Here is a 24751-nt window from a genome sequence, read left to right on the forward strand (position 1 = left end):
AAGTAGGACAATTTATAGCTGAAAAACTTTTGGCCTTATTCAGCAAACTGAGAAACCTGAGAACGGACTAAGAAACTGCAAATTTTAGGATAGGATATCCAACCTGGAAAATTGATTTTTTTTTTTTTTTTTATTGGCCTGTTTTGAAATTCTTCACAATTCTCAGTTTTTTTATAAAAAAAACTAGAAGAATTTTATAATTGTAGCAAAAAGGGTATGAACTATTATAACTAAATATATATTTGCATGTACGACAGGTAACTTGAAGACAATGTGAAGATTTATAGGTGTCCCTAAAGAAATCAATTTTAATTTATTAATGGTTATTTCTTTATTAACGATTTAAAACAAGCAAACATTTTTGTTATTCATCAGCCTGCTTTAATTATACATAATTCATTATTGTTCACAGTTTACACACTTAGTCAGTTTATAAACCTAAAACAGAGGTTGTGCCCTCCATTAATTGGAGAATTAAGAAAAGTTAATTACAGACAATTGTTTATGTTAAGGCTAAGGCGATAAGAATAGATTGCCATTTTGGTACTCTGCTAAAACTATCATTAAACTTCACAGTATAATTGCAAATAATCTACGGCCAATCAAGACCAAATCCAGAATTTCAAAATTATATGGTCAACAATTTGCTTTCCAAGCTGATGGAAGAACTATATCCCTAGCTATGTAAGTTTTGATATTCTATGTCCCTTGTAATAATTCTTGATAGATGTTTGAATCCACCTCTTGAAAGACAAATATATGGTCTATAGAAATATATAGAAAAGTAATACAGAAAATATCATGATCAAGTTGTGTGTATATGGCAGCACACTAACCCCTTCATTTGCACAGAAAAGTACAAGATGCAAAACAGAAATTAGGTAGGCACACTTAACGGTGATATCTATATTGCAACAAAATGAAAAATAACCATAGAAACAGTAAACATTGTTTGAGGTGTAATTATATGAAAGAGAAGAAGAAGGCATCACAATAAACAATAGGACCAACCAGAAGAGGCAGGGCACCTAAACACAATTTCCTTCTATTAAAGCTTCAGCCTTTTCCATCACAAAATTATGTGGAAGGCCTGGATTATTTTAGGCTAACACTTAACTTTGGGATACTGCCTCCATCCTATAGCATAGGAGAAGAATGGGAACGATTACAGACCACCTTCCCATATTTCCGACCCTCAACTCAGCACACACCAGGGTGACTATTAGGGAAGGACACGTGCTTGAACTTTATAGGCTATTAGGTGTTCTGGGAAATCTGCTTGATTTTTTTCAGGGTAGCGTCACTTCATGGGTAATGGGTAAAACAAAAACAAAAGAGAGAAAAAAAAAAGTTATTTCTTCAGTGCATTTATAGGTCTAGTGCCTGTTAATGAACCAATGTATCGGGGTATTATATAACAAAATAAGTATATTTATTGTTATTGATTGGCAGCTGAAAAAATTAAGATGTTTTAGTTGGTTATGCTAAATCATGCTGTATATCTGTTGTGAATTTTCTCGGTGGCCATAGAGTGTGATTCATTACAAGTTCTTAACGATAGCTGGAAAGAAGAATTCTTGAGTCCAAGGCACCTTATAATTTGGCAGTTGCAAGGTGCACCTCTCCCAGCCATTTGATGAGGATTTTGTTGACTGCAGCTGGTCTGCAAAATAAATGTAGATTTAATTAATGATTCTATTCATCTAGGTGCTCTCTACCAGGCTTTAACAGATATACTTTATTAGCTAAACATGTTTTACAACTGTGACAATTTAATATGAAGAATTTGGCGGTTTTGTACACAAACTACAAAAGAAGATATATTTGAACTTGGTGTAAAAAGTGAACGAAAGATGACATACAGATATATTTAACTTGGTCACTGACATGGTTAAGATGAAGACTGAAGACAGTAAGTACAGTCCAAGAAGGAGAACATCTGATGGTCTTAATATCTAAAATAGTTGCAGCTTTAGTAGTTAATATCTGTGGAGTTTTGTTCTAGTCTCGAAAAATATATATGAAGCACACACTACAGAGTCTAACAGGTTTTCCAATACATAACATCTGAAGAATGTTCGGTAGAATATTATATATATAGTGTGCCCAACAGATAAGAGATATGCAGTGTCCAACTGATTTCATACAGTCTGGCTTCTATAATTCTTTTCAAACCATGACATATACATTTTTAATAAAGACTCGAGGGGAGGGAGGTCACTGAACAGAAGCATTGATGGCATGAGGGAGGAGGAACTGGAGGAGCAGAAACTATGACTTGAGTGTGATGGTACAGACAATAAAAACAAAAGGGGGTTTAAAATAAACATTATGGCACAAGGGAAAGAAGAAGGAATGAAATGAAATGAAACCTTTGTTAAAGCTCTCTCTCTTGGAGATCCTTTGCACTACTAGTCGGGTAGTGCTGGAAGGAAAGGCTGGCTCTATTTTACTTTTGGAGAGGACAGAATAGGTCTGGGTCCCAAGCCGGGACCAGTCCTTCTGTATCTGCTACATGGTCCATCAGAATTAAGACGATAATAGTGAAACAACAGCAACCTTTGGTGGACAGTCCTGTAAATCCACACAATGAAATGTTTTTGGATGGGTTCCTATGTTACCTGCACTACATGGAAATTGAAGCCTATTATGGAGCTGACAAAAAAAATATGAGTAAATACAAGAAATGTGTTTCCCGACAGAGTGGTCCTGGGTCTCATCATGTATCATTAGAAGAAACAGATTGTGAACCTCTTCTTTCTATGTCCTTATAAAATAAACACAAGCTGATCATTGGAGCAAAAGGCTATACAATTGCAGTAATTATGCAACAAGCAGACTGTAATTTAGTGTAATTTGCTGCTCAGTGTAATAACATTTCATGTTGGTAAAACATTGTAGTTTTGGCTGTTTTAATAAATAATTGCAGACTTTCTCCTTGGTAATTTCAATGATGACTACAAGATAGAGAATATACAATTTAATGCATCTGCACTAAGGCATGCTTGCCAATACTAGCCATTGAATACGTAGAATTGGGTAGAAGCACTCTGTTTATATGGCATCTTAACCAGGCTAATTACGATGTCAAGGTTATTACTTATAATGGGCACAATAAACCATTATCCTCAATGATTTTAATTGTAGAGATGCGGCTGGGTAACCCCGCTCTCACCCCTTAGTCAGTTTTAAATGTTAACAACACTGGACAATTTACATTTAGAATAAAAAGAATATATATATTTTTCAGGATAATTTTAGATTTTTTTTTTTTATAAATCCCCAGAGGTCAAGTGTCTACTAAAAAATGATTCATAAACAGTCTGTTAACAGGAAGTGGATTTTACAGTCAGCACAAAAAAAAAAATTTGATACAGAATTTTACTGTGCTAAAAACAAAATCTGCAGAGAATCTTATGGATAATATGTAAAGAGTAATCTTGGAAGCCAATGTTAATGCTTAAATTAAAAGATAAATGTATAACATAGGAGGCTTGGGGGAATCAAGATAGTTGTTAAATGATATAGATCTTTCGTGCGAATCATATAGTAAAATGTACATCACTGAGGAAAAAGCATAATATACTTCCTTTAAATGAATCACACACTGATAGCAGCTTTTTATCTGAATATTTAATAGTGCTGAATAAAAATGAAAACTAGCAGGATTTAACAGTCCTGTTATTAAAGTCAATCCTTGGGATTAGAATTTCCATGATGTACGCTTTGGTTCAACCGTCATAGTCGCTGACATGAAGCTTGACGGACTACTGGGGGTGTGCTAAGCACTGACCTTAGAAAGCTATGCAGCTCTGTGCTATTCTGTTTGATGCGTGCACCTCCTATTCTTTCCCGTGGTGTGCCCTTGGAATCCTGATTCTGAGGTCATGGGCCACTCTTACTTGAGATTCTCTGTTGAATTGCTTTCAACAGAGAATTGGTCTGCAAATTCACTAATTAGACTTAAGGGGCTACAAGTAAGTTTATAATAGGCTGCGGAGATCTCACTATAAGTTGCATATCACTTGGATAACGGTAAAAAAGTCATACAGGCTCAAGTTAAGAGCAAAGAGACTTCATCTTAGTGCCACGTTTAATGCTGAAAAAGGCATTTTACTAATCAGAAAATTTAGACCGAAAGGTTTATGAAATTTTGTCCACATAAAGAAACAGTTTTTGCAATTTAGATATTGAACACAATACTAGTTATTTACTAAAGTGAGAATTCAAAGTGAATTCCAGGTGAATTGTAAACTTAAGGCCACACTGAAAGCGTAGCTGATTTAAGAGAATGTTTTTCCAGTTTAGCACTTCAGTTTGTGAAAGAAACGTATGCCCTCTTGATTTGCAGCAGAAGCCTTGTTTGGCTAGTGGTTGCAGAAGGCATGTTAATTCTTGATGCTGTGTTGGTGGTAGTTTCTGCAGGGTTGTATTGTTGCAATGTGTCATTTTGAGGATTTTATTTTTATTTTTTAAGCAATGTGCAGCAAGGAGTAAATGACTCCTTTACAATCAGCAGAAATTTTAGAATATCTCTCTATAAACCTCTGTGAAGGACAGATTCTTTGTGCACTGTGTAAATGAGACCGCTGCTTCTCTCGGCAGCATGTGGCAAAGCTCTTATTGCTAAATGCTTGCACAAACAATTGTATATGTTTCTGGCATGGATCCATCATCTGGGGTTCAATGGATGTCTTAATAAATGTAGGTGCCTGGACGTCAATATATTTTTTTTGTTTTAGCCTCGGCTTCACATATCTGTTCAATAAACAGTGAGACGTGGTCAAGGCCAGATTAAGAGCCCATTGGGCCTGGTGCTTTCAATTATGATGGGCTTAATTACAGAATCGTTTTGACAGAAAACACTAAAACATTCATAACTCCCAAGTGCCTGCAGCTCAGTCAGGTTGGAAGACTGCACCCAGCAACCATGGTGTGGCCTACATGTGTTGGTCGCGCCCCATCAGTTTACATTTGCGCCAGGAAGTCCGGGAAAAGATTTGGAATGGGGAGTTTGTGGAAATATTTTCCCTGCTCCCGTTGGAAGACTTGCCCCCTCCTGATACGGAGTCAAAAGACTTACAAGGATAAGTTCCGCTTTTGGAAGATTCACAAAACATTTGGTAATCGGCTCCGGCCTTTTCGATCCTGGCCATCATGATTGGGAGAAGGCGCTGGAAAAGTGCTCGGCCCTGTTCTGTTACCAGGATATGGTGTGGAATGCGTGTCGTGTATATGTGGGATGAGTTGGTGGCGGTACGACCAACAATTCCGCGGCTCGCCTGTCTATTGGGTGGGATCAGATGGATATTGATTTGTGGTTGGCGATTATGACTCGACCGGCCTCACACCAAGGGAGTCTCATCTTTTTTTGGGGGAGGGGGGGGCGGCGCGGTGGGAAAGCTCTCCACCTTGACCTCACTACAGAGCGCAGGTTGCTGCTGTTCAATGAAAGTCATTGTGGGGGGCCGGATGCCCACTCTGCTGGGTAAGGCCGGTGACCGAGGGGAGATGCCGTGGTCTCGAAGGGCGAGGACGCCGGTGGGCATCAGCACGATGCTCCCATGGCTAACCCATTATAGGAATCCGCGATGGGTTTTGGATTCCCCATCAGGCTAGGGATTCCCCCGTGGTCTGTCGAAACCTCAAGTCTGTTCGGGACCACCCATAGTTGGTGGAAGACAAGCTCAACAAGGAGCTGTCATTGGGGCATATGGCGGGTCAGTTTTTGGCTCCGTCGATTCCTAACCTTCGGGTCTTCCCTTTGGGTGTGGTGCCCAAAAAGGAGCCAGGCAAGTTTCGGCTGATTCATCATTTGTTGTACCCGTTTGGGGGATCGGTAAATGATGATATTGATCTGTGCAGGGTATCGTATGCGTCTTTCAACGCAGCAGTTCGAATGGCCCCTGCTGCGGGTTTGGAGGGTCTTATGGCTAAGGCACATGTTAAAGCAGCCTTTTAGTGCACCCGGACTGCCATCAGCTGCTAGGCTTTTTTCCTGGGCGGTTTATTATGTGGACCTGTGCCTTCCCACAGGTTGCTCGATCTCAGCACGTTCCTGGAGTGGGTGGTACAGGAGAAAGTGGGTTGTGATTCTCTTTTACACTACTTGGATGATTTCCTCTGTGTCGGTCCTGCGCGTTCGCCCATGTGTGCACACCTTCGGACTCTGGTGTGGATCTTGCGGTTTTTCGGGGTTCCTCTGGACCCTGATAAGACAGTGGGTCCTACTTGTTTAAGTTTCTTGGGGATTGAGATTGATTCGGGAGTGTTGCCTGCCTGAGGACAAGGTTTCGGATTTGCGCAGCCTGTTTGCGGCCACTGGGTTGTTTAAGAAGATCCAATTGCAGCAGCTGCAGTTGCTCTTGGGCAAGCTGCAATTTGCATGCCGGATTATTCCCATCATCATGTGCAGATCAATCGACCCCTGCGCGAGGATTTGGCAGTTAGGTCCGTCTTCTTGGCAGGTTTTTATGGGTGTTCCTATTGGCAGGTAACCGATGCTGAGCTCCATCTCTTTACGGATGCAGCCTGGGCAGTTGGTTTTGGGGCCATCTTTGGGGCCCACTGGTGCACGGACTCCTTAATGAAGAACCCGCATGCCACGGGTTTAACTAAGAATTTGGCCTTCTTGGAACTTTAACCTATAGTGGTTGCAGTGGAGCTATCGTGGAATCTTCTACAGGATTAGAGGGTGATTTTCCACTGTGATAATATGGGGGTGGTGCTGGCCACTAACAATTTGTCGACTTCTACCCCTCCTGTAGTTCGGGTTCTGTGGCGCCTTGTACTATGCTGCTTGATTTGGAATGTGTACTGTCTTGCTGTGCATGTCCCCGGGGTTGATAATATTACAGCGGGTGCCCTTTCTCGTTTACAGTGGCGGGAGTCCATTCGCCTTTTTTGGGGCCATGCGGGTGGGGGAGCTTGTTAGCCCATCCAAGGCGGTACCTGGGGTATTGTTGTTTGGCGATGTTCTCTATCTTGCGGCAGGAGATTGTATTTTTGAAGTCTGAGATTTGTAAATTATCTGGTAAACAAATTCAGGCTGGAACTGCTGCAAAGCCATTGCCGCAGAGACATACTAGGAATGGCAGATGGATTACTGTAGGATCTGGTAGACTTGGAGTTGTGGATAAAAGGCATATTGCACAGTCTGTTGTTCTACATAATTCATTTTCTGCACTTTCAGAGTGTAGTGGTGTCCTGGAGATAGGCACTGAGGCTAGTGGTGCTGTGCAGAGAGGCACTGAGGCTAGTGGTGTTGTGCAGAGAGGCACTGAGGCTAGTGGTGTTGTGCAGAGAGGCACTGAGGCTAGTGGTGTTGTGCAGAGAGGCACTGAGGCTAGTGGTGTTGTGCAGAGAGGCACTGAGGCTAGTGGTGTTGTGCAGAGAGGCACTGAGGCTAGTGGTGTTGTGCAGAGAGGCACTGAGGCTAGTGGTGTTGTGCAGAGAGGCACTGAGGCTAGTGGTGTTGTGCAGAGAGGCACTGAGGCTAGTGGTGTTGTGCAGAGAGGCACTGAGGCTAGTGGTGTTGTGCAGAGAGGCTTGAAGACTATGGTGAGGCCTAATAGAAAGCAGTTGTTGTTGGGGGATTCCATCATAAGAGGTGTGGAGATGGACAATGGTGGTCTTGTGAGGTGTCTTCCCGGAGCTACTGCTCACAGAGACAGGAGACGTATCTGTAATATTGTTAAGCAAGCAAAGCAGGAAGGGGAATTGGATGTATTTGTCCATTTAGGGACAAATGACTTGGCTTGCAATGAGGTATCAGAGCTTAAGGAAGTTTTTAGTGTTTTTGCCAATGATATACGGCAGGTTGCTTCCACACTGTCATTCTCTGAAGTTCTGCCTGTGCATAACACTCAGAACGACAGGCGGATGCGTATTAGGGACTTTAACTTGTGGCTTGGTGAATGGTGTCGGGAGCAAGGATTTGGCTTTATTGCTCATGGTAGCTCTGTTTGGAATGGAAATAAACTGTACAAAAAAGATGGTTTGCATCTTTCTCAAAAGGGAACAAATGTTCTCAGTGAGCAGTTCAGAGGTTTTGCTAGGATGTTTTTAAACTAGGAGGGGGGGGGGGGGCAAAAGGGTGATAAAACATCAATCCAATTGTCCCCCAAAACAAGGACAGAAGGTGCCTGTAGCAAGTGTGTTAAAAAATGATAAGCTTAGAGTCATGTCTACAAATGCTCGCAGTTTAGGGAATAAGATCCATGAACTTGTGGCAATAATGGCAACTGATAGTGTAGATTTAGTCGCTGTTACTGAGACATGGTATAATGAGAAAAATGACTGGGACATAGCAATACCAGGGTACTCTTTATATAGAAAAGACAGGGAAGGCAAGAAAGGGGGAGGGGTGGCCCTGTATGTAAAGGATAGCATAAAATCTAGCCTAATAAAGGTTAGTGAGGCGAACATAGAGTCCGTTTGGGTTACGTTAGAATTTGGTAATCACACAGTAACTCGTGTAGGTGTGATTTATAGGCCCCCAGGACAAATTGAAGAGTTAGATAATCTACTAGTTGAAGAAATAGCTAAAATGACAATGAAGGGGGAAGTTATCATCATGGGTGACTTTAATCTTCCTGATGTGAATTGGAAAACAAAAATAGCTACTTGTGCCAGGAGCACACATATTCTAAACTCCCTACTGGGATTGTCTCTAAAACAAGTCGTTGAGGAGCCGACTCGTAAAGAGGCCATACTAGATTTAGTGTTAACAAATGGAGATTTGGTATCAGATATTACTGTAGGTGAAAGTTTAGGATCCAGTGATCATCAGTCAGTGTGGTTTAATATAAGAACAGTGACTGAGTCACACCACACAAAAACAAAAGTTTTAGACTTTAGAAAAACAGACTTTTCTAAAATTAGAATATGTGTAAAGGAGTCATTATCAGACTGGAGCAATTTATATGGAGTCCAAAAGAAATGGGATTATTTAAAAGTTGCACTACTGAAGGCAACAGAAAATTGCATTAGGCTTGTCAGTAAAAGCAAAAAATTCAAGAAACCACTGTGGTACTCCGCAGATGTGGCCAAAATAGTAAAAAACAAAAAGTTAGCATTTAGTAATTATAAAAAAAACCAGAGTGAGGAAGACAGAATGACCTATAAGATTAGGCAGAAAGAGGCTAAGCAAGTTATAAGAGCTTCCAAATCCCACACAGAAGAGAAAATAGCACAGTCAGTAAAAAAGGGGGACAAAACTTTTTTTAGATACATAAATGAGAAAAGAAAAGTAAAACAAGGATTAGTTAGATTAAAAACAAAAAAGGAAGGTATGTAGATGAGGATAAAGGTCTAGCTGACTGCCTCAATGAATATTTTTGTTCGGTATTTACAGATGAAAATGAAGGAAAGGGACCTCAGTTAAGAAAAAGGATAAATGAGTCATTTATTACACGTGAGTTTACAGAGGAAGAGGTTCTATTTCAACTGTCAAAAGTAAAGACAAATAAGTCAATGGGACCTGATGGAATACACCCAAAGCTATTAAAAGAGCTTAGTGGTGTACTAGCAAAACCATTAACAGATTTATTTAACCAATCATTGATAACAGGAGTAGTCCCAGAAGATTGGAAGTTAGCGAATGTTGTGCCCATTCACAAGAAAGGTAGTAGGGAGGAGTCGGGCAACTATAGGTCAGTAAGCCTTACTTCAGTAGTGAGGAAAGTGATGGAAACCATGTTAAAGGATAGGATTGTTGAACATCTAAAAACACATGGATTTCAAGATCAGAGACAACATGGGTTTACTTCAGGGAGATCATGCCAAACTAATCTTATTGATTTTTTTTGATTGGGTAACTAAAATAATAGATCATGGTTGTGCAGTAGACATTGCTTACCTAGATTTCAGTAAGGCCTTTGACACTGTTGCACATAGAAGGCTTATCAATAAATTGCAATCTTTAAGTTTGGATTCCAATATTGTTGAATGGGTAAGGCAGTGGCTGAGTGACAGGCAACAGAGGGTTGTAGTCAATGGAGTATATTCGCAGCTGGGGCTTGTCACCAGTGGGGTACCTCAGGGATCTGTACTTGGACCCATTCTCTTTAATATTGTTATTAGTGGTTGTAACGGAATGCTGTATAACAGTACACGATATCCGTTGGTATCCTCAGGAAATCCACAGTCAGAGTAGAAAGCAAGGCAATATCCCCAATCCTCCCAATAACCGGACGAAACACAGTTTGGGAGTCAACTAACTCGGTTTATTCACAAGCAGCGTATTTATACAGTTCCCCATGCAAGGGGTTTCCACACAGATAATCCAGGGGATTTCTCCCAACATGCATTGTGACTTTCCCAACAGGCATTGCGGCACGAGAGGGATACTCCCACTAAAATGGACGATTAAGTGGATTATCCCCTCGTGCAGCAAAACCGACAATTGACTCTAAAATATATAATTCACACAATATTCGGTACTTTGGAATAATCGAACGTTCGGTAGGTAGCTGGGGTCGGAGCGCACACTTTGGGAGAATACCGCTCCGATCCCAGCTGAATTGACCGAACGCCGCACATAATACATTTAAACATGGAAGTTGGTTTAAAAGTACCGAATAAGTACGGGACATATAATGTACCGAACGCGGAACTCCCGAACGCTCTGGAAGCCCAGCGGGGCTCGGATCATCGAGTAGCCGTTTTCAGTTCCAGGCTCTCGACGACCGAACACCGCTGCAGAGACAAAGGATCCAAGATGGCCGACCGCCGCATGGTCGGTAGTGGATCGACGGCCACCTAGGAGATCCCTTAATTACCGATTGCAACAATGTTGCAATCGGTTAATTGGTACCACACGACTTGGGAATGTGTGGTCGACCTGGGGAGCCCGTGTTTTCGTCGTATGAATGCTTGTACGCTGGCAGCGTACGGCTGCCAGCGTGCGAACGGCCATAGCACAATACATACACATTTAACGGAACACATCATACATTCAGCCTACGGACAACCTATACTGCATATAGCTCAGAAGTGGCTAGTTTTGCCACAGTGGTATTGCAGAAGGAATTGATTATTGATTATTATTGATTGGGTAACTAAAATAATAGTTTAGGGTGGTGCAGTAGACATTGCCTACCTAGATAGGCTAAATGACAGGCAACAGAGGGTTGTTGTCAACGGAGTTTATTCGAAGCAAGGTCTAGTTACCAGTGGGGTACCTTAGGGATCTCTACTTGAACCCATTCTCTTTAATATTTTTATTAGTGATATTGCAGAAGGTTTTGATGGTAAGGTATGTATTTTTGCTGATGATACTAAGATATGTAACAGGGTTGATGTTCCAGGAGGGATACGCCAAATGGCAAATGATTTAGGTAAACTAGAAAAATGGTCAGAACTGTGGCAACTGACATTTAATGTGAATAATGCATCTTGGACGTAAAAACCCAAGGGCAGAGTACAGAATATTTAATAGAGTCCTAACCTCAACATCCGAGGAAAGGGATTTAGGGGTGATTATTTCTGATGACTTAAAGGTAGGAAGACAATGTAATAGAGCAGCAGGAAATGCAAGCAGAATGTTTGGTTGTATAGGGAGAGGTATTAGCAGTAGAAAGAGGGAAGTGCTCGTGCCATTGTACAGAACACTGGTGAGACCTCACTTGGAGTATTGTACGCAGTGCTGGAGACCGTATCTTCAGAAGGATATTGATACTTTAGAGAGAGTTCAGAGAAGGGCTACTAAACTGGTTCATGGATTGCAGGATAAAACTTACCAGGAAAGGTTAAAAGATCTTGCAGCTTGGAGGAAAGACGAGACAGGGGGGATATGATAGAAACATTTAAATACATAAAGGGAATCAACACAGTAAAGGAGGAGACCATATTTAAAAAGAAAAACTACCACAAAAAGAGGACATAGTCTTAAATTAGAGGGACAAAGGTTTAAAAATATCAGGAAGTATTACTTTACTGAGAGGGTAGTGGATGCATGGAATAGCCTTTCAGCTGAAGTGGAAGAGGTTAACACAGTAAAGGAGTTTAAGCATGCATGGGATTAGCATAAGGCCAGGGACTAATGAAAGTATTTAGAAAATTAGGCAGACTAGATGGGCCAAATGGTTCTTATCTGGCGTCACATTCTAGGTTTCTAAATACAATAAAAAAATAAAATAAAAAAAAACAATTACACCCCAAATATCTAAATTCTATGCAAAATAAGAGGAAACTAGGCATTTATAACATTAATTAATTTGGGCATTCTGTGGCAAATTCAGAGATCACACAAAAATATAAAATCCACCTGCTAGTGTGTTAAAGGCGGAAAATAAATTACAATATATAAAAAAATGAAATGGAGGTCCCCTAATTTCTCAGGACTTTACATGTTAGAAATTTCTGAGCTGCATTATGCCATCTCAGGGCTACATCAGGGACATTTAGATTAAATCAAATGGGTTCCAAAACAAATTAATTTGGCGATGGGTTGGCAAAATATAGAGCAAAGTAAATTTAAAGAGCATCTGCCAACATGTGCTTTGAACTACGAAGATTAACCTAAATTTGTAAGAAACAAACACACACAACAACAAACACATTTTAGAGAATAACCCGAATGTGAGCTTAAAAAACAAAAATAAATTGCATTTATAAAAATTGTACTCGTTGAATTTAATTCTATGGATACTTATGTACACAAGAAAAAGATTGTTCTCTATTTTCTACACAATATGACTGGATATTATGAAATCAGACCTTTCCTTTTTCTGAGCAACACAATGATAACTGTATGTAATAGAATCTATTCTGCTCAACAAAGTAATGAACTATATTAACATGCAAATTTGATCAAATTACTTCTGCATTTTATTACATATCAACTGAAACCTGCAATGTCTGTTTATTATGCTGTAGATCAGTTAAAGTCCTAATGATATGCTGTCTTTTTCATCCTAATATTCGGACGGTTAGTCAAATTTCATGGTAATTGTATCATATTTGGGATATTGGTACGGCTGTGTATGCCTACTGCATAATTAAGGTAAAGCAAACAGGTTCAAGCCAAAAGGGGTTTTGTAACTGGTGCATTGAAAAAAAAATTGTAAAAAAAAAAAAAGTTTTCGTACTTTTAAATTTTTAAAGGAGACATTAAAAATGCTTAAAAAAAAATTAAAAAAATAAAAAAAGATTAAAAATCAGAAATCGGAATCATTTGCCAGATAGGATTTCTAAACAATCTGCAATATAGTCATATTGTCTGTGTCTTGATTGCTTTCACCATTCAATCTGGATACCTCAACACAGGCGGTTATTGGGTGCCTCTTAAAGGTACACTCCACTGCCCAAATACAAAATAAATAAAAATCACTGCTTAGTAGATATACCACAAATAAAACATGCATGCATTTCATTATTATTTTCATTGGAGATATATCTAGAAACAGTTTGTAAAGCTACAGATCTCTTTTATGCTGCCTTTGCAAGCCCTCCTCTTGTAACCCCGCCCAGACTTTTTGCGGCTGTCCAATCACAGACTTCCCAATGTAGTTCAATGTTAAGTCTTTGCAAGTCAGGTACTCTGGGCCATACCTGCCTCTTGAGTTCAATGCAAATAAGCTAATCAAACCAGGAAGTACCAGGACCTGTTGTCTGTTTGACCTGTTTTCTATTAAAATCTTCTTCCAATATGAAAAAAAGAGGAAACACTCTTCACACATAGTTTTTCCACAGGCTAAAGTGTTTTAGGAATCTGGAGTGACCCTTTAAATTTAGACTGAGTGCAGCTCTTACTGAGGACGGACTGAGATGCATGAGTGTGTACTCACCCAGTTTATTTTAGTAAAATCTATACACGTTAGCAATTCAGCCAGCCCGACATATGAATTAAATATTATCTCTGTCTTTTAAAACAAACTATGACAAGTACTCAAATTTGGTGCAAAACTTACACACATCACAAATGCGAAAGTTATTTAACGGACTTGCAGTAAATGCTTTATTAACTATTAGTAGGTATTGGCTTGTGCATACTTGAGATCCTGTTTCTATATCTAACATATTTACATAACTTTATTTGAAATTCCTTTTTTTTTTTTTTTTTTAAATGTTTGATGTATACTCTTGCAATAAATAAATTTATATTAACAAATATATAAATAAATAAATGGTAAATTGTGTCCGGGGGTTTCAGTTATTTCTTTCACTACAAGATTGCATACACAGAGTACACCTACCTTACCTTCTGCCAGCTAGGCTCAGTCTGAAAAGGCAGTCTGAGCAAGAACGATTGGGTTATCAGCAGATTTTAAAATCATTGCTACAATTGATAATAAAATCGAGCTTTTCTGAGAACCTTATTTTTTCTAGCCCTTACTGAAGAATACTGGAAGCAGTGCACACATAAAGCTACTGCAATGCTATCCATAGGTGACATCAATGGTACTGACACTGTGATGAGATTTTATTTAACTGAAATGTATACTTTCATCTTGACTCCAATTCATATCAATATAACTCACTACCAGCATTATATATCTAACCTGAACAATCCTTGCTTTGAAATCTATAAAGAGGTTGTTTATGGTTCAGATCCAAACAGAGAGTTCTATATTAAGAGATTATCTAACCCTGTTCTTGATTCAGACAGCATGAAGTCACTTTAATATACGTCAACATTTTTTAGCCGGGTTTAGTTTACTCCAAACACTTGCTTGTCTCGTGAGGATGTGATAAAGGAAGAAAAATAGCTATCAATTGCAGAGACGAGAGATCTAAGCAAATTAATTTGCTGCCACCGCATAATGCATTTTTGGAGTGTGATCTGACAAAGTGATTAAAAGAAAACACCGGATATACTAAAGTCTCTAAGAAAGGTCATCAAGGGACCAAGTCTTGAGCTCAAGATAAATGAGAGTTCTTATCAACCATCAAACCTGTCATGCTCCGGACTTCTCATGGGATAAGTGAAAAAGGCTTTTTCATATGGATATCCCTTCTTCAATGGATGGGCATGCCTCATTAAAAACCCAGTTGCACGTTCAATCATCTATACAATATTTACATGATCTGCTTCAGATCTTCTGATTGTGTTAAGTAGCATGGTATACTTACCATTGATGAAAAATGCAAACAATAGTTTATAAAAAAAGGCCTCCTATACACATTAATTCTGCTATAAATCAGCCTGTCCGCCTACAGCATGACAGGCTACCATCACAATGCGCCATCCATGCAGAGTATATTTCTTGTTACTGGTGTCAGTGCTAGCTCTCTGTGACATCTCTCTGACATCGTATGCGATTCCTTAACATCCACGTATGACATTAGGTTTTCAGCTGTTTTCCTGGACCGTAACCAAACTGATTGTAAGTGAGCAGATTACAGTTTACTAAGCACGCAGACTGCAAGTTTGAGAAATTGAGCGCCTAATCATTTTTGTTAATCAATGTCTCTCTTCACCAGACCTAAAGTGGCTCTGTCAATTTCTTCTCTCTTTTAGTTTTCCTACTGGTGCGAGATCATGGCAGACGTAAGTGTACCTCGTGGCTACCGTTGCTGCATATATTTTAAATTCATTAAGCTGCTAAACAGCAAGTTCAAAGTCAAATTGAAAATTGTCATCATGGTGACTCATCCTAATTAAAAATATTTAAAAACAAAATATTATAGCTAAAACTTTGCAGATTGGTTGCTGAATTGCACATAATTCATTATTTAGTAAATACACCCTAAAACTTAATAAATACCCCTTAAAACATTTCACCTTAAGAATGCTGGAGGCAGTAAGTGATAATTCCAATGCACCTATTGATTTATTAAAGACCAATTCCATTTCTTGTCATTATTACAATCTGGCTCCTATAGTCCTAATACCGACATAGAACTAATATGGCAATGAAAGCTCTATATAGCCCTGAACTTTAACAACAACACAAAATAAGAGAGATTTAGTACATTCTATTATTCATTGAAGGATTGAAGTCAGTTATTGGTTAATGGCTAAGCTGACATCCATATTGTCCCTTTAATAAGAAAAGAAACTCATTCCACCCTGAAACACTGTTCAGTGAGAACACAGTTTAATAATGACAAAAACCTGAATGTCACCTACGGATCTCGGGTTTCTACTTTTCCCTCAATGTCCTTGTCATAGTAAATTTGACAGATTTCTTGAACACTCTCGCCATCAAGAATCATATCGACAAAGCCTTTTTATCTCAAGCATTTCAAGACACCGTACAAAATAGCAAATCTGAGAAATGTGTGTCTACAACATCCATCTGTTTCTGCCAGAGAGGATATAGTGACCGGAGCAATTACTGTATGACATTATAGTACCATAAATAATTTAGCATAGGAGTTGTGCTGACAGGTCGGAGACGGGGGTGAATAAAGGATGCTAAGCGATTAGTTCAAACACGTACAGTGTAAATGTGAAAGCGAGATTATAGAGCTATTGAAAGTGTAGTATCATGGATCTCGTCCTCCTTATTTGTCACTTTTTAACACCTCACCCTCCTCCACGCTGGTTTCCGGTATCCCTTGGAATTGAAAGATAAAATCCAAACCATCCCCAATTTTTACAGACATAGCTATACCGCATATTTAACATATTTACAAGTATTTATACCTCTCCATTTGAGTCCAGTGCCCACACTCTTCAATGTTTTCTCTTGACAAATTAGGAATCTGAAAACAAATGTACATATATCAATTTCTTTATAATGATTATGATACTTTGTGAACTGCCATGAAATTGAATACAATCACTGTAAAATATGTATTTGATACAATTACAAAATTTGTTACGTGGCAGCTAATGTTTGGTCAGCCTGTTCCGTGGTTTTACTTGATCAGTAGTCTCTGATTATCTGTACACATGTCAGGTACAGGAAGACAAACTACATTCAGTAAGCTATTTCTATTTAGATAAATTTATAAAACAAAAAGGAAATGTGTAGGAAAGCTGTAGTGTGAAAAGTGAAAGAGCAAAAAAAAGAAAAAGAGTGACTACAGTATAGGACATGCAAAACATCAGATCTTCTTTCATGAAGAATTTGTCCTTTACCCACAGTTTGATGAATAGCAGTCTATGTCTGGAGCTGGCAGGAAGGAATACACCCTTAGTTCTATTCGTCCTGGCAGTAAAGTAAATATATTAACCTCTGACGTAACCCGGAGACAAGATGCGATGTGTGGTGAGGGATGGTGTGAGGTATGGTAAGAGGAGATGTAATGTGGCAAAATGTAGAGCGAGAGAGGTGTGCTATATGGTGAGGAATGGTGGGATGTGTGGTAAAAATAGGTGTGATGTGTGGTGATAGGAGGCGTGATGTGTGGTGATAGGAGGCGTGATGTGTGGTGATAGGAGGCGTGTTAAGGGATGGTGTAATGTATGGTGGGATGTATTATAAGAGAAGGTGTGATGTGTGGAGATAGGAGGTGTAAGATATGGTGATATAAGAGTAAAGGTGATGTATAGAAGAAGTTGTGATGTGTAGTGATAGGAGGCGTGATGTGTGATGAGGGATGGTTGGATATATGGTAAAAGGAGGTGTGATGTGTGTTGAGATGCATAGTAAGAGGTGGTGTGATGTGTGGTGATAGGAGGCATGATGTGTGATGAGGTATGTGGGATGTATAGTAAAAGGAAGTGTGATGTGTGTTGGGATACATAGTAAGAGGTGTGGTGATAGGAGGCATGGATGTATTTGGATGTGAACTGTTATTAAGGGCATAGAAGGTCAATCTTACAAGTGGAACTCTTAGTTTAGAGACATGTCTAATGACTCGGTGTGCTTCTGACGGAAACTTTTCAAAGCACTTTGCTTTAGAATGTCTGTGTGAAATTATATAGAAAATAATTATTAGTGACATTTCCTTGCTATGTAACAAGGACTATATATCTTGACTTCTATATGAGGGATGGTTGGATATATGGTAAGAGGAGGTGTGATGTGTGTTGGAATGCATAGTAAGAGGTGGTGTGATGTGTGGTGATAGGAGGCATGATGTGTGGTGAGGCATGGTGGGAAGTATAGTAGGAGGACGTGTGATGTGTAGTGAGGGGTACTGGTAAGTATAGTAGGAGGACGTGTGATGTGTGGTGAGGCATGGTGGGAAGTATAGTAGGAGGACCAGTGATGTGTGGTGAGGGATAGTGGGAAGTATAGTAGTAGGACATGTGATGTGTAGTGAGGCATGGTGGTAAGTATAGTAGGAGGACGTGTGATGTGTGGTGAGGCATGGTAGGAAGTATAGTAGGAGGACATGTCATGTGTAGTGAGGCATGGTGGTAAGTATAGTAGGAGGACGTGTGATGTGTGGTGAGGCATGGTGGGAAGTATAGTAGGAGGACATGTCATGTGTGGTGAGACCAGGGTGGTTCGAGGAGAGGGATTGAAAAAAAATGGCAGGCCATTTGGGCATACCATGTGAACGGCGGACTGGCAAGGTAAGACATCCTTACAGATTTATAGTAAGAGGAGGTGTGATGTGTAGTGACAGCAGGTGTAATGTATGGCATGACGTATGGTGATGGATAGTAGGATTATATTAGGAGGTGTCGTGTGGTTATAGGAGGCATGATGTATGCTGATGTATGGTGGGAGGTATGTAAAAGGTGGTGTGTAGTGCAGAAATGGTTGGTATGGTGTACGAATAGATGTGGTATGAGGTACAGTAAACGTTGAAATGCTCAGAACTCCCTAGTGAGATGTACATTAGGAGGTTGTGGGGTTCATGGTCAGAGGTGTTGTGATGCAGAGAGGGAAGTGGCAGGATGTGTGTGTACACATATACAGTATCTCACAAAAGTTAGTACACCCCTCACATTTTTGTAAATATTTTATTATATCTTTTCATGTGACAACACTGAAGAAATTACACTCTGCTACAATGTAAAGTAGCAAGTAGACAGCGTGTATAACAGTGTAAATTTGCTGTCCCCTCAAAATAACAACACACAGTCCTTAATGTCTAAGCCGTTGGCAACAAAAGTGAGTCCACCCCTAAGTGGAAATGTCCAAATTGAGCCCAATTAGCCACGTTCCCTCCCCGGTGTCATGTGACTCGCTAGTGTTACAAGGTCTTAGGTGTGAATGGGGAGCAGGATTGTTAAATTTATTGTTATCGCTCTCACACTCTCTCATACTGGTCACTGGGAGTTCACCTAATGGCAAAGAACTTTCTGAGGATCTGAAAAAAAGAATATTTGCTTTACATAAAGCTGGCATAGGCTATAGGAAGATTGCCAAGACCCTGAAACTGAGCTGCAGCATGGTGGGCAAGACCATACAGCGGTTTCACATGACAGATTCCACTCAGAACAGGCCTCGCCATGGTCGACCAAAGTAGTTCAGTGCACCTGCTCAGCGTCATATCCAGAGGATGTATTTGGGAAATAGACGTATGATTGCTGCCAGCATTGCTGCAGAGGTTGAAGGGGTGGGGGGCCAGCCTGTCAGTGCTCAGATCATATGCCGCACACTGCATCAATTTGGTCTGCATGGCTGTCGCCCCAGAATGAAGCCTCTTTTAAAGATGATGCACAAGAGAGCCTGCAAACAGTTTGCTGAAGACAAGCAGACTATGGACATGGGTTACTATGCCCTGTGGTCCGATGAGACCAAGATAAACTTATATGGTTCATATGGTGTCAAGCGTGTGTGGCGCCAACCAGAGGAGGAGTACAAAGACATGTGTGTCTTGCCTACAGTCTAGCATGGTGGTGGGAGTGTCATGGTCTGGGTCTGCATGAGTGCTGCCGGCACTGGGGAGTTACAGTTCATTGAGGTAACCATAAGTGCCAACATGTACTGTGACATAATGAAGCAGAGCCTGATCCCCTCCCTTCGGAGACTGGGCTGCAGGTCACCATTCCAACATGATAATGACCCCAAACACACCTCCAAGATGACCACTGCCTTCCTAAAGAAGCTCAAGGTAAAGGTGATAGACTGACCAAGCATGTCTCCAGACCGAAACCCTATTGAGCATCTATGGGGCATCCTCAAACGGAAGGTGGGGGAGTGCAAGGTCTCTAACATCCACCAGCTCCGTGATGTCATCACGGAGGTGTGGAAGAGGACTCCAGTGGCAACCTGTGAAGCTCTGGTGAACTGCATGCCCATGAGACACTTTTGACACTTTGGGCCCAATTTGGATATTTCCACTTAGGGGTGTACTTACTTTTGTTGCCAACGGTTTAGACATTAATGGCTGTGTGAGTTATTTTGAGGGGACAGCAAATTTACACTGTTATACAGGCTGTACACTTACTACTTTACATTGTAGCAGAGTGTAATTTCTTCAGTGTTGTCACATGAAAAGATATAATAAAATATTTACAAAAATGTGAGGGGTGTACTCACTTTTGTGAGATACTGTGTGTGTGTGTATATATATATATATATATATATATATATATATATATATATATATATAGCAAAGAAGTAGATTTATGCTTGGATATAGATGGAGTGATCCATATTAGACAGTGACAGGTAATATTGAATAGTGCATGTTCTCTGTATGAGTCACTGCAATTCCAAATCACAATACAAATTAATATTACAGTAAGACTTCCACTTACCAGGTCCTCCATCCCCCTAGTGAAAATTGGGAGCAAAACTGGATCCCTCCCAGCTGTAACCATCAAAGCTGGCACCAAAATCTGAAATACAATCCGAGCTATTAAATCAAATCATGTTGTCAAATATCTTATTGTGCAGCATGCAAATCGCGGACATTGATGATGTCATTAATCTTCCCTTATTAATGTGCTAAATCAGAGACAGCAATTCTCTCTCCCCAGCCCTTTTCCTGGAGATATCACTAATGGAAGAGGGACAAAGTTCATGATGGCAGTCAAAGGTCATAACTGGAGCTCAACGTGTAACTCCTATAAATCTCAGACAGCTTGGAACAAATGTACCCCATAAAAAACTAACTACCGTATTTTTCTGTGTACAAGATGATATTTTTTCCAAAATGTTTCAAGTTTAAATTTGGGAGGTCGTCTTATACATGGAATGTTAAAAATTAAATGGGTGCTCCCTGGCTGCCCAGGTCCCCCATTCACCAAGAACACTCACCCGGTCAGACGCAGCTGCTCGGTCCAGGTCCCCCATCCCCCATGCACACTCTTTCGGCACTCAGGGAGCCGGCAGAATGTTAGCCAAAACAGAGGAAGCGGCTTCCCATGAATTTTAGGCCAGTATGGTACAGGGATGATACATCAATGTGTCCTAATGAATCGCTAATTTTAATAACCGCAAGTGAGCAATATAGCATAAAGTCATATTTTTCATTGTGAGATAATATCAGCCCTTTGATTAATTGTATCTATGAAAGATAAAATAGTTTCATTGGATGAAATTGTATCTTAAATTGCACTACCGCATTTCCATTTGGGGGACAAAGAGTTTCAGTTTGTTTAAACAGGTGATATGCTGCACACGCATTTCAGAACACGGTGCTGCCAATGGAAGGTTCGAAACACTGTACTGCCAATGGAAGGTACGGAACACTGTGCTGCCAATAGAAGGTCCAGGGCACTGTGTGACTAATGGAAGGTCCGGAACACTATGCTGCCAATGGTAGGTCTGGAATACTGTGCCACCAATGGAAGGTCTAGACCAGGGCTGTCCAACCTGCGGCCCCCCAGATGTTGCTGAACTACAACTCCCATGATTCCCTGGCTATCTGTTTCATTGAAATAATCATGGGAGTTGTAGTTCCGCAACATCTGGAGGGTGGCAGGTTGGACAGCCCTGGTCTAGACCATTATGCTGCCCATGGAATGTCCAGAACACTGTGCAGCCAATGGAAGGTCCGGAACACTATGCTGCCAATGGTAGGTCTGGAATACTGTGCCACCAATGGAAGGTCTAGAACACTGTGCAGCCAATGGAAGGTCCGGAACACTGTGCTGCCAGAACACTTTCAGGGTTATTCCCTACAGTGTCCATTTTCAGGAATTCATAGTCTGTTTCAAATGTTAGGCCCCAATAGCGAATTTGAAAAAGTTTTCAATTTCACTATTTAGGCTTAAACTTTGAACTATTTGAATTTCTGAGAAATCACATTTCAGCGAACAGCCCAGTCTGAGAGCTATGAGTTTGTGTTGTTAATGGATGGGGGCTGGGACACTGTGAGGAGCTAGAATATTATAAGGTCAACAGATGGCAGTTACAACATAATGTGTGTTCTAAAAGGTGGTTAAAAAAAATTACTAAATGTGGAGCAGTTACCATGGAAACCAGTGGAACAAGCAGAACATTGGTAACTGCACACACTTTTAAATGTTTGTACCACCTTTTGGAATAGAATTAATTTCTACAGGTTACCCCCCACCAAAGTGTGTTAATGGGTGACAGCTAAAACATTGTGCAGTTACAGAGTATTTGCTAGAGGATTGTTAGGGCTGGGGTGTAGAAGAAGGGAAGGGCTTGCAAAGGCAGCAGACAAGAGATCTACAGCTTTATCATACGCCCAATGAAGAGAAATATAGAATTAAATGCATGCATGTTTTCATTTGGGTTATATCAACTAAACAGCAATTTTTATTTTCCTATTTGGGCAGTGGATTGTCCCTTTAATAAAATTAAAACAAAACAAAAAAAGATATATGAGTTTGCGTACACTAATATGGAAAATGGATAATTACTGTTAAAAAAAGACTGCAAAAATAGAACAATTGCTCTTCTTTGGAATGGAAAAAAATCCAGGTCAATAAGGTGTTAGTAATAGTGAGTGTTTTTTCTTGACCTGTCCTGTACACAGCAGATTTAAATTTCATGCAAAAAACAATAGGAGTTTTTGTCTTGAACTTTGAAGGTTGAACTGCTAAGATTTAAATAAAAGGGACACAGTAGTAGCATAGACGAAGATATTAATTAGTGATCACAAGAAACGCAGCATTGCCAAACTAAGTCTCCGAACAATCCCTAGCACATCTGCTGCTGCATGACCTGCCAACAACCTGCCATGTACGGTGCGTGAACTCCCTGCAGCTCATCGTATCCCAGAATCCACAACTTTACATTTCAGCAGCTCCAAGATCTGCTTTAAAAGGCAAGGGAGGTCTTCTGATAATCTTGTTTTTAAATGTTCTCTACAGCCACAGATAATTCAGTGGCTTTGCTGGCTTATGAAGCCCCCATGTCCCCATATATAGAACAGTATAATGACCATACTACTTCCTGCTTCTCGTAGCTGGTCCCAATGTGGACCAAGAATGGTTTGCTTTAATATAATTACTGCATTAAAGTGAATTAACTATTGAACATGATCTGCAGTTAGTGCCGTGTATCTGGCACCAAGGCCGCTGCAGCCTCTATATTGTTGCTCAGACAGGTGGGTGCAGTGAGACTTGCATCCCTTAGTTTGTAAACTTGTTGGTAAGCTCTTTGCCTACTGTTTCAATATGCCAAACATGTTTTATTAGAATTGTTTGCCTTGTTTACCTATCGTACAGCTCTATGAAATGTGTTGGTGATATAGAAATAATTGTAATTGGCTTTACAGGCTTCACTTTCACTTGCAAACTATCTATGTGGGGCACCAGGAGACCACATTGTATTGCACTGGCTTAAATAACTGTTAATGTGGTCCTCGGGGGAACAAATCTTCTTCCGTGCTGTGGGTTCAAGAAGGAGAAGAGATGAAAGGGTGAATGGATTCTGGGGCTCGTTTATACAAGATGGCCATGGGAGAGTCCATCCGCGTGATGCTGCAGTATCATTTACTGGAGTAAGGGAAAGAGGAGCTGACATTGTACAAAAAGTGACAGTGTGGCCTTTCACCATTCAATCAGACATCAATCAATATTGCAGGTGTAAAATATCTAGTTATAGGCCATGAGCGGGGGCAACCTGCAGCTTCACGGGCTGGAAATTAAATAAAAAGATGTCCTTGAGCAGACCTGCAGCACTACAGCGAAGGAGCCTGCGGTCTGTCCCTTGGGCTGCACATCACTTTGGGTACTCCTTTGCACTTTTGGTGCTACTGTATGAATCAGATAACTGCTTCTGAGTTCAATGAGTGCAAGGAATATATAAAGGAACATTGAATGTGATCTGCACCTTCTGGAGGTGCAGACTACAGTACCCACCCATAGGACCACCACAATGACTGCCTTCCACCAGACCCCACAGGAGTAGAACAAAAAAAGATAAAGGAATACTGACATATATGTGAGCTCCACAACACATGTAAAACAGTCAGCTACTCTACTCACAGCCTATTTACACACACACACACAAACAAGCCTTTCCACTTGCACACAATACCCACAGCTCTTATTATAGACACATGCAAAAAAACAAAACACATTTATCATTATGTTATTGTGTTTTGTTTTCTCAGTTTATGGCCTAGGGCACAGGTTATCAACACAATAAAATGTGGTTCTCTTTGTTTCCACTGCATGTTTTTGTATCATAGCAAAGTAAAACATACCGACAAATATTACATATTGTATAGACAGAAAATAGGAACGAATGCATGCATATTGCTCACATTAACCATGTGTTTTTTGCACAGTATCGGTTTATGCTCATTATTTTCCTATCTGTGTGATCACATGACCCATCTACACATACACAACATATCCAATGCCCTCACGCATGCAAATTTTACCTTCCATTTGTGCGCAGTCAATGACCACTGCCAGTTCTTGTCCATGTTTCGATACCAGTTTAATGGTCCTCTGAAAATAAACCGTAATGTGAGAATTAAATTTTGGAATTGTGAGTACTTCATACAAGCTTTAGCTTAATGAAGC

General features: G+C 40.2%; 1 protein-coding gene across 2 annotated transcripts in view; it reads right to left on the minus strand.

The window, feature by feature from the left end:
- Positions 1–358: 358 nt before the first annotated feature.
- EPHX2 (epoxide hydrolase 2) overlaps positions 359–24751 on the minus strand; it is a 210929-nt gene continuing 186536 nt past the window's right edge. For both annotated transcript variants that reach the window (XM_063441977.1, XM_063441976.1), the window contains 4 exons: positions 24607–24676; positions 20558–20638; positions 16595–16653; positions 359–1663 (listed from right to left, as the gene is read on the minus strand). In XM_063441977.1, the coding sequence (XP_063298047.1) occupies positions 1594–1663; positions 16595–16653; positions 20558–20638; positions 24607–24676 (280 nt within the window). In that variant the 3' untranslated portion in view covers positions 359–1593. The remainder of the gene's footprint in view (positions 1664–16594; positions 16654–20557; positions 20639–24606; positions 24677–24751) is intronic.

This window comes from Pelobates fuscus, chromosome 2, assembly GCF_036172605.1.
Source record: "Pelobates fuscus isolate aPelFus1 chromosome 2, aPelFus1.pri, whole genome shotgun sequence".
Classification (NCBI taxonomy): Eukaryota; Metazoa; Chordata; class Amphibia; order Anura; family Pelobatidae; genus Pelobates; species Pelobates fuscus.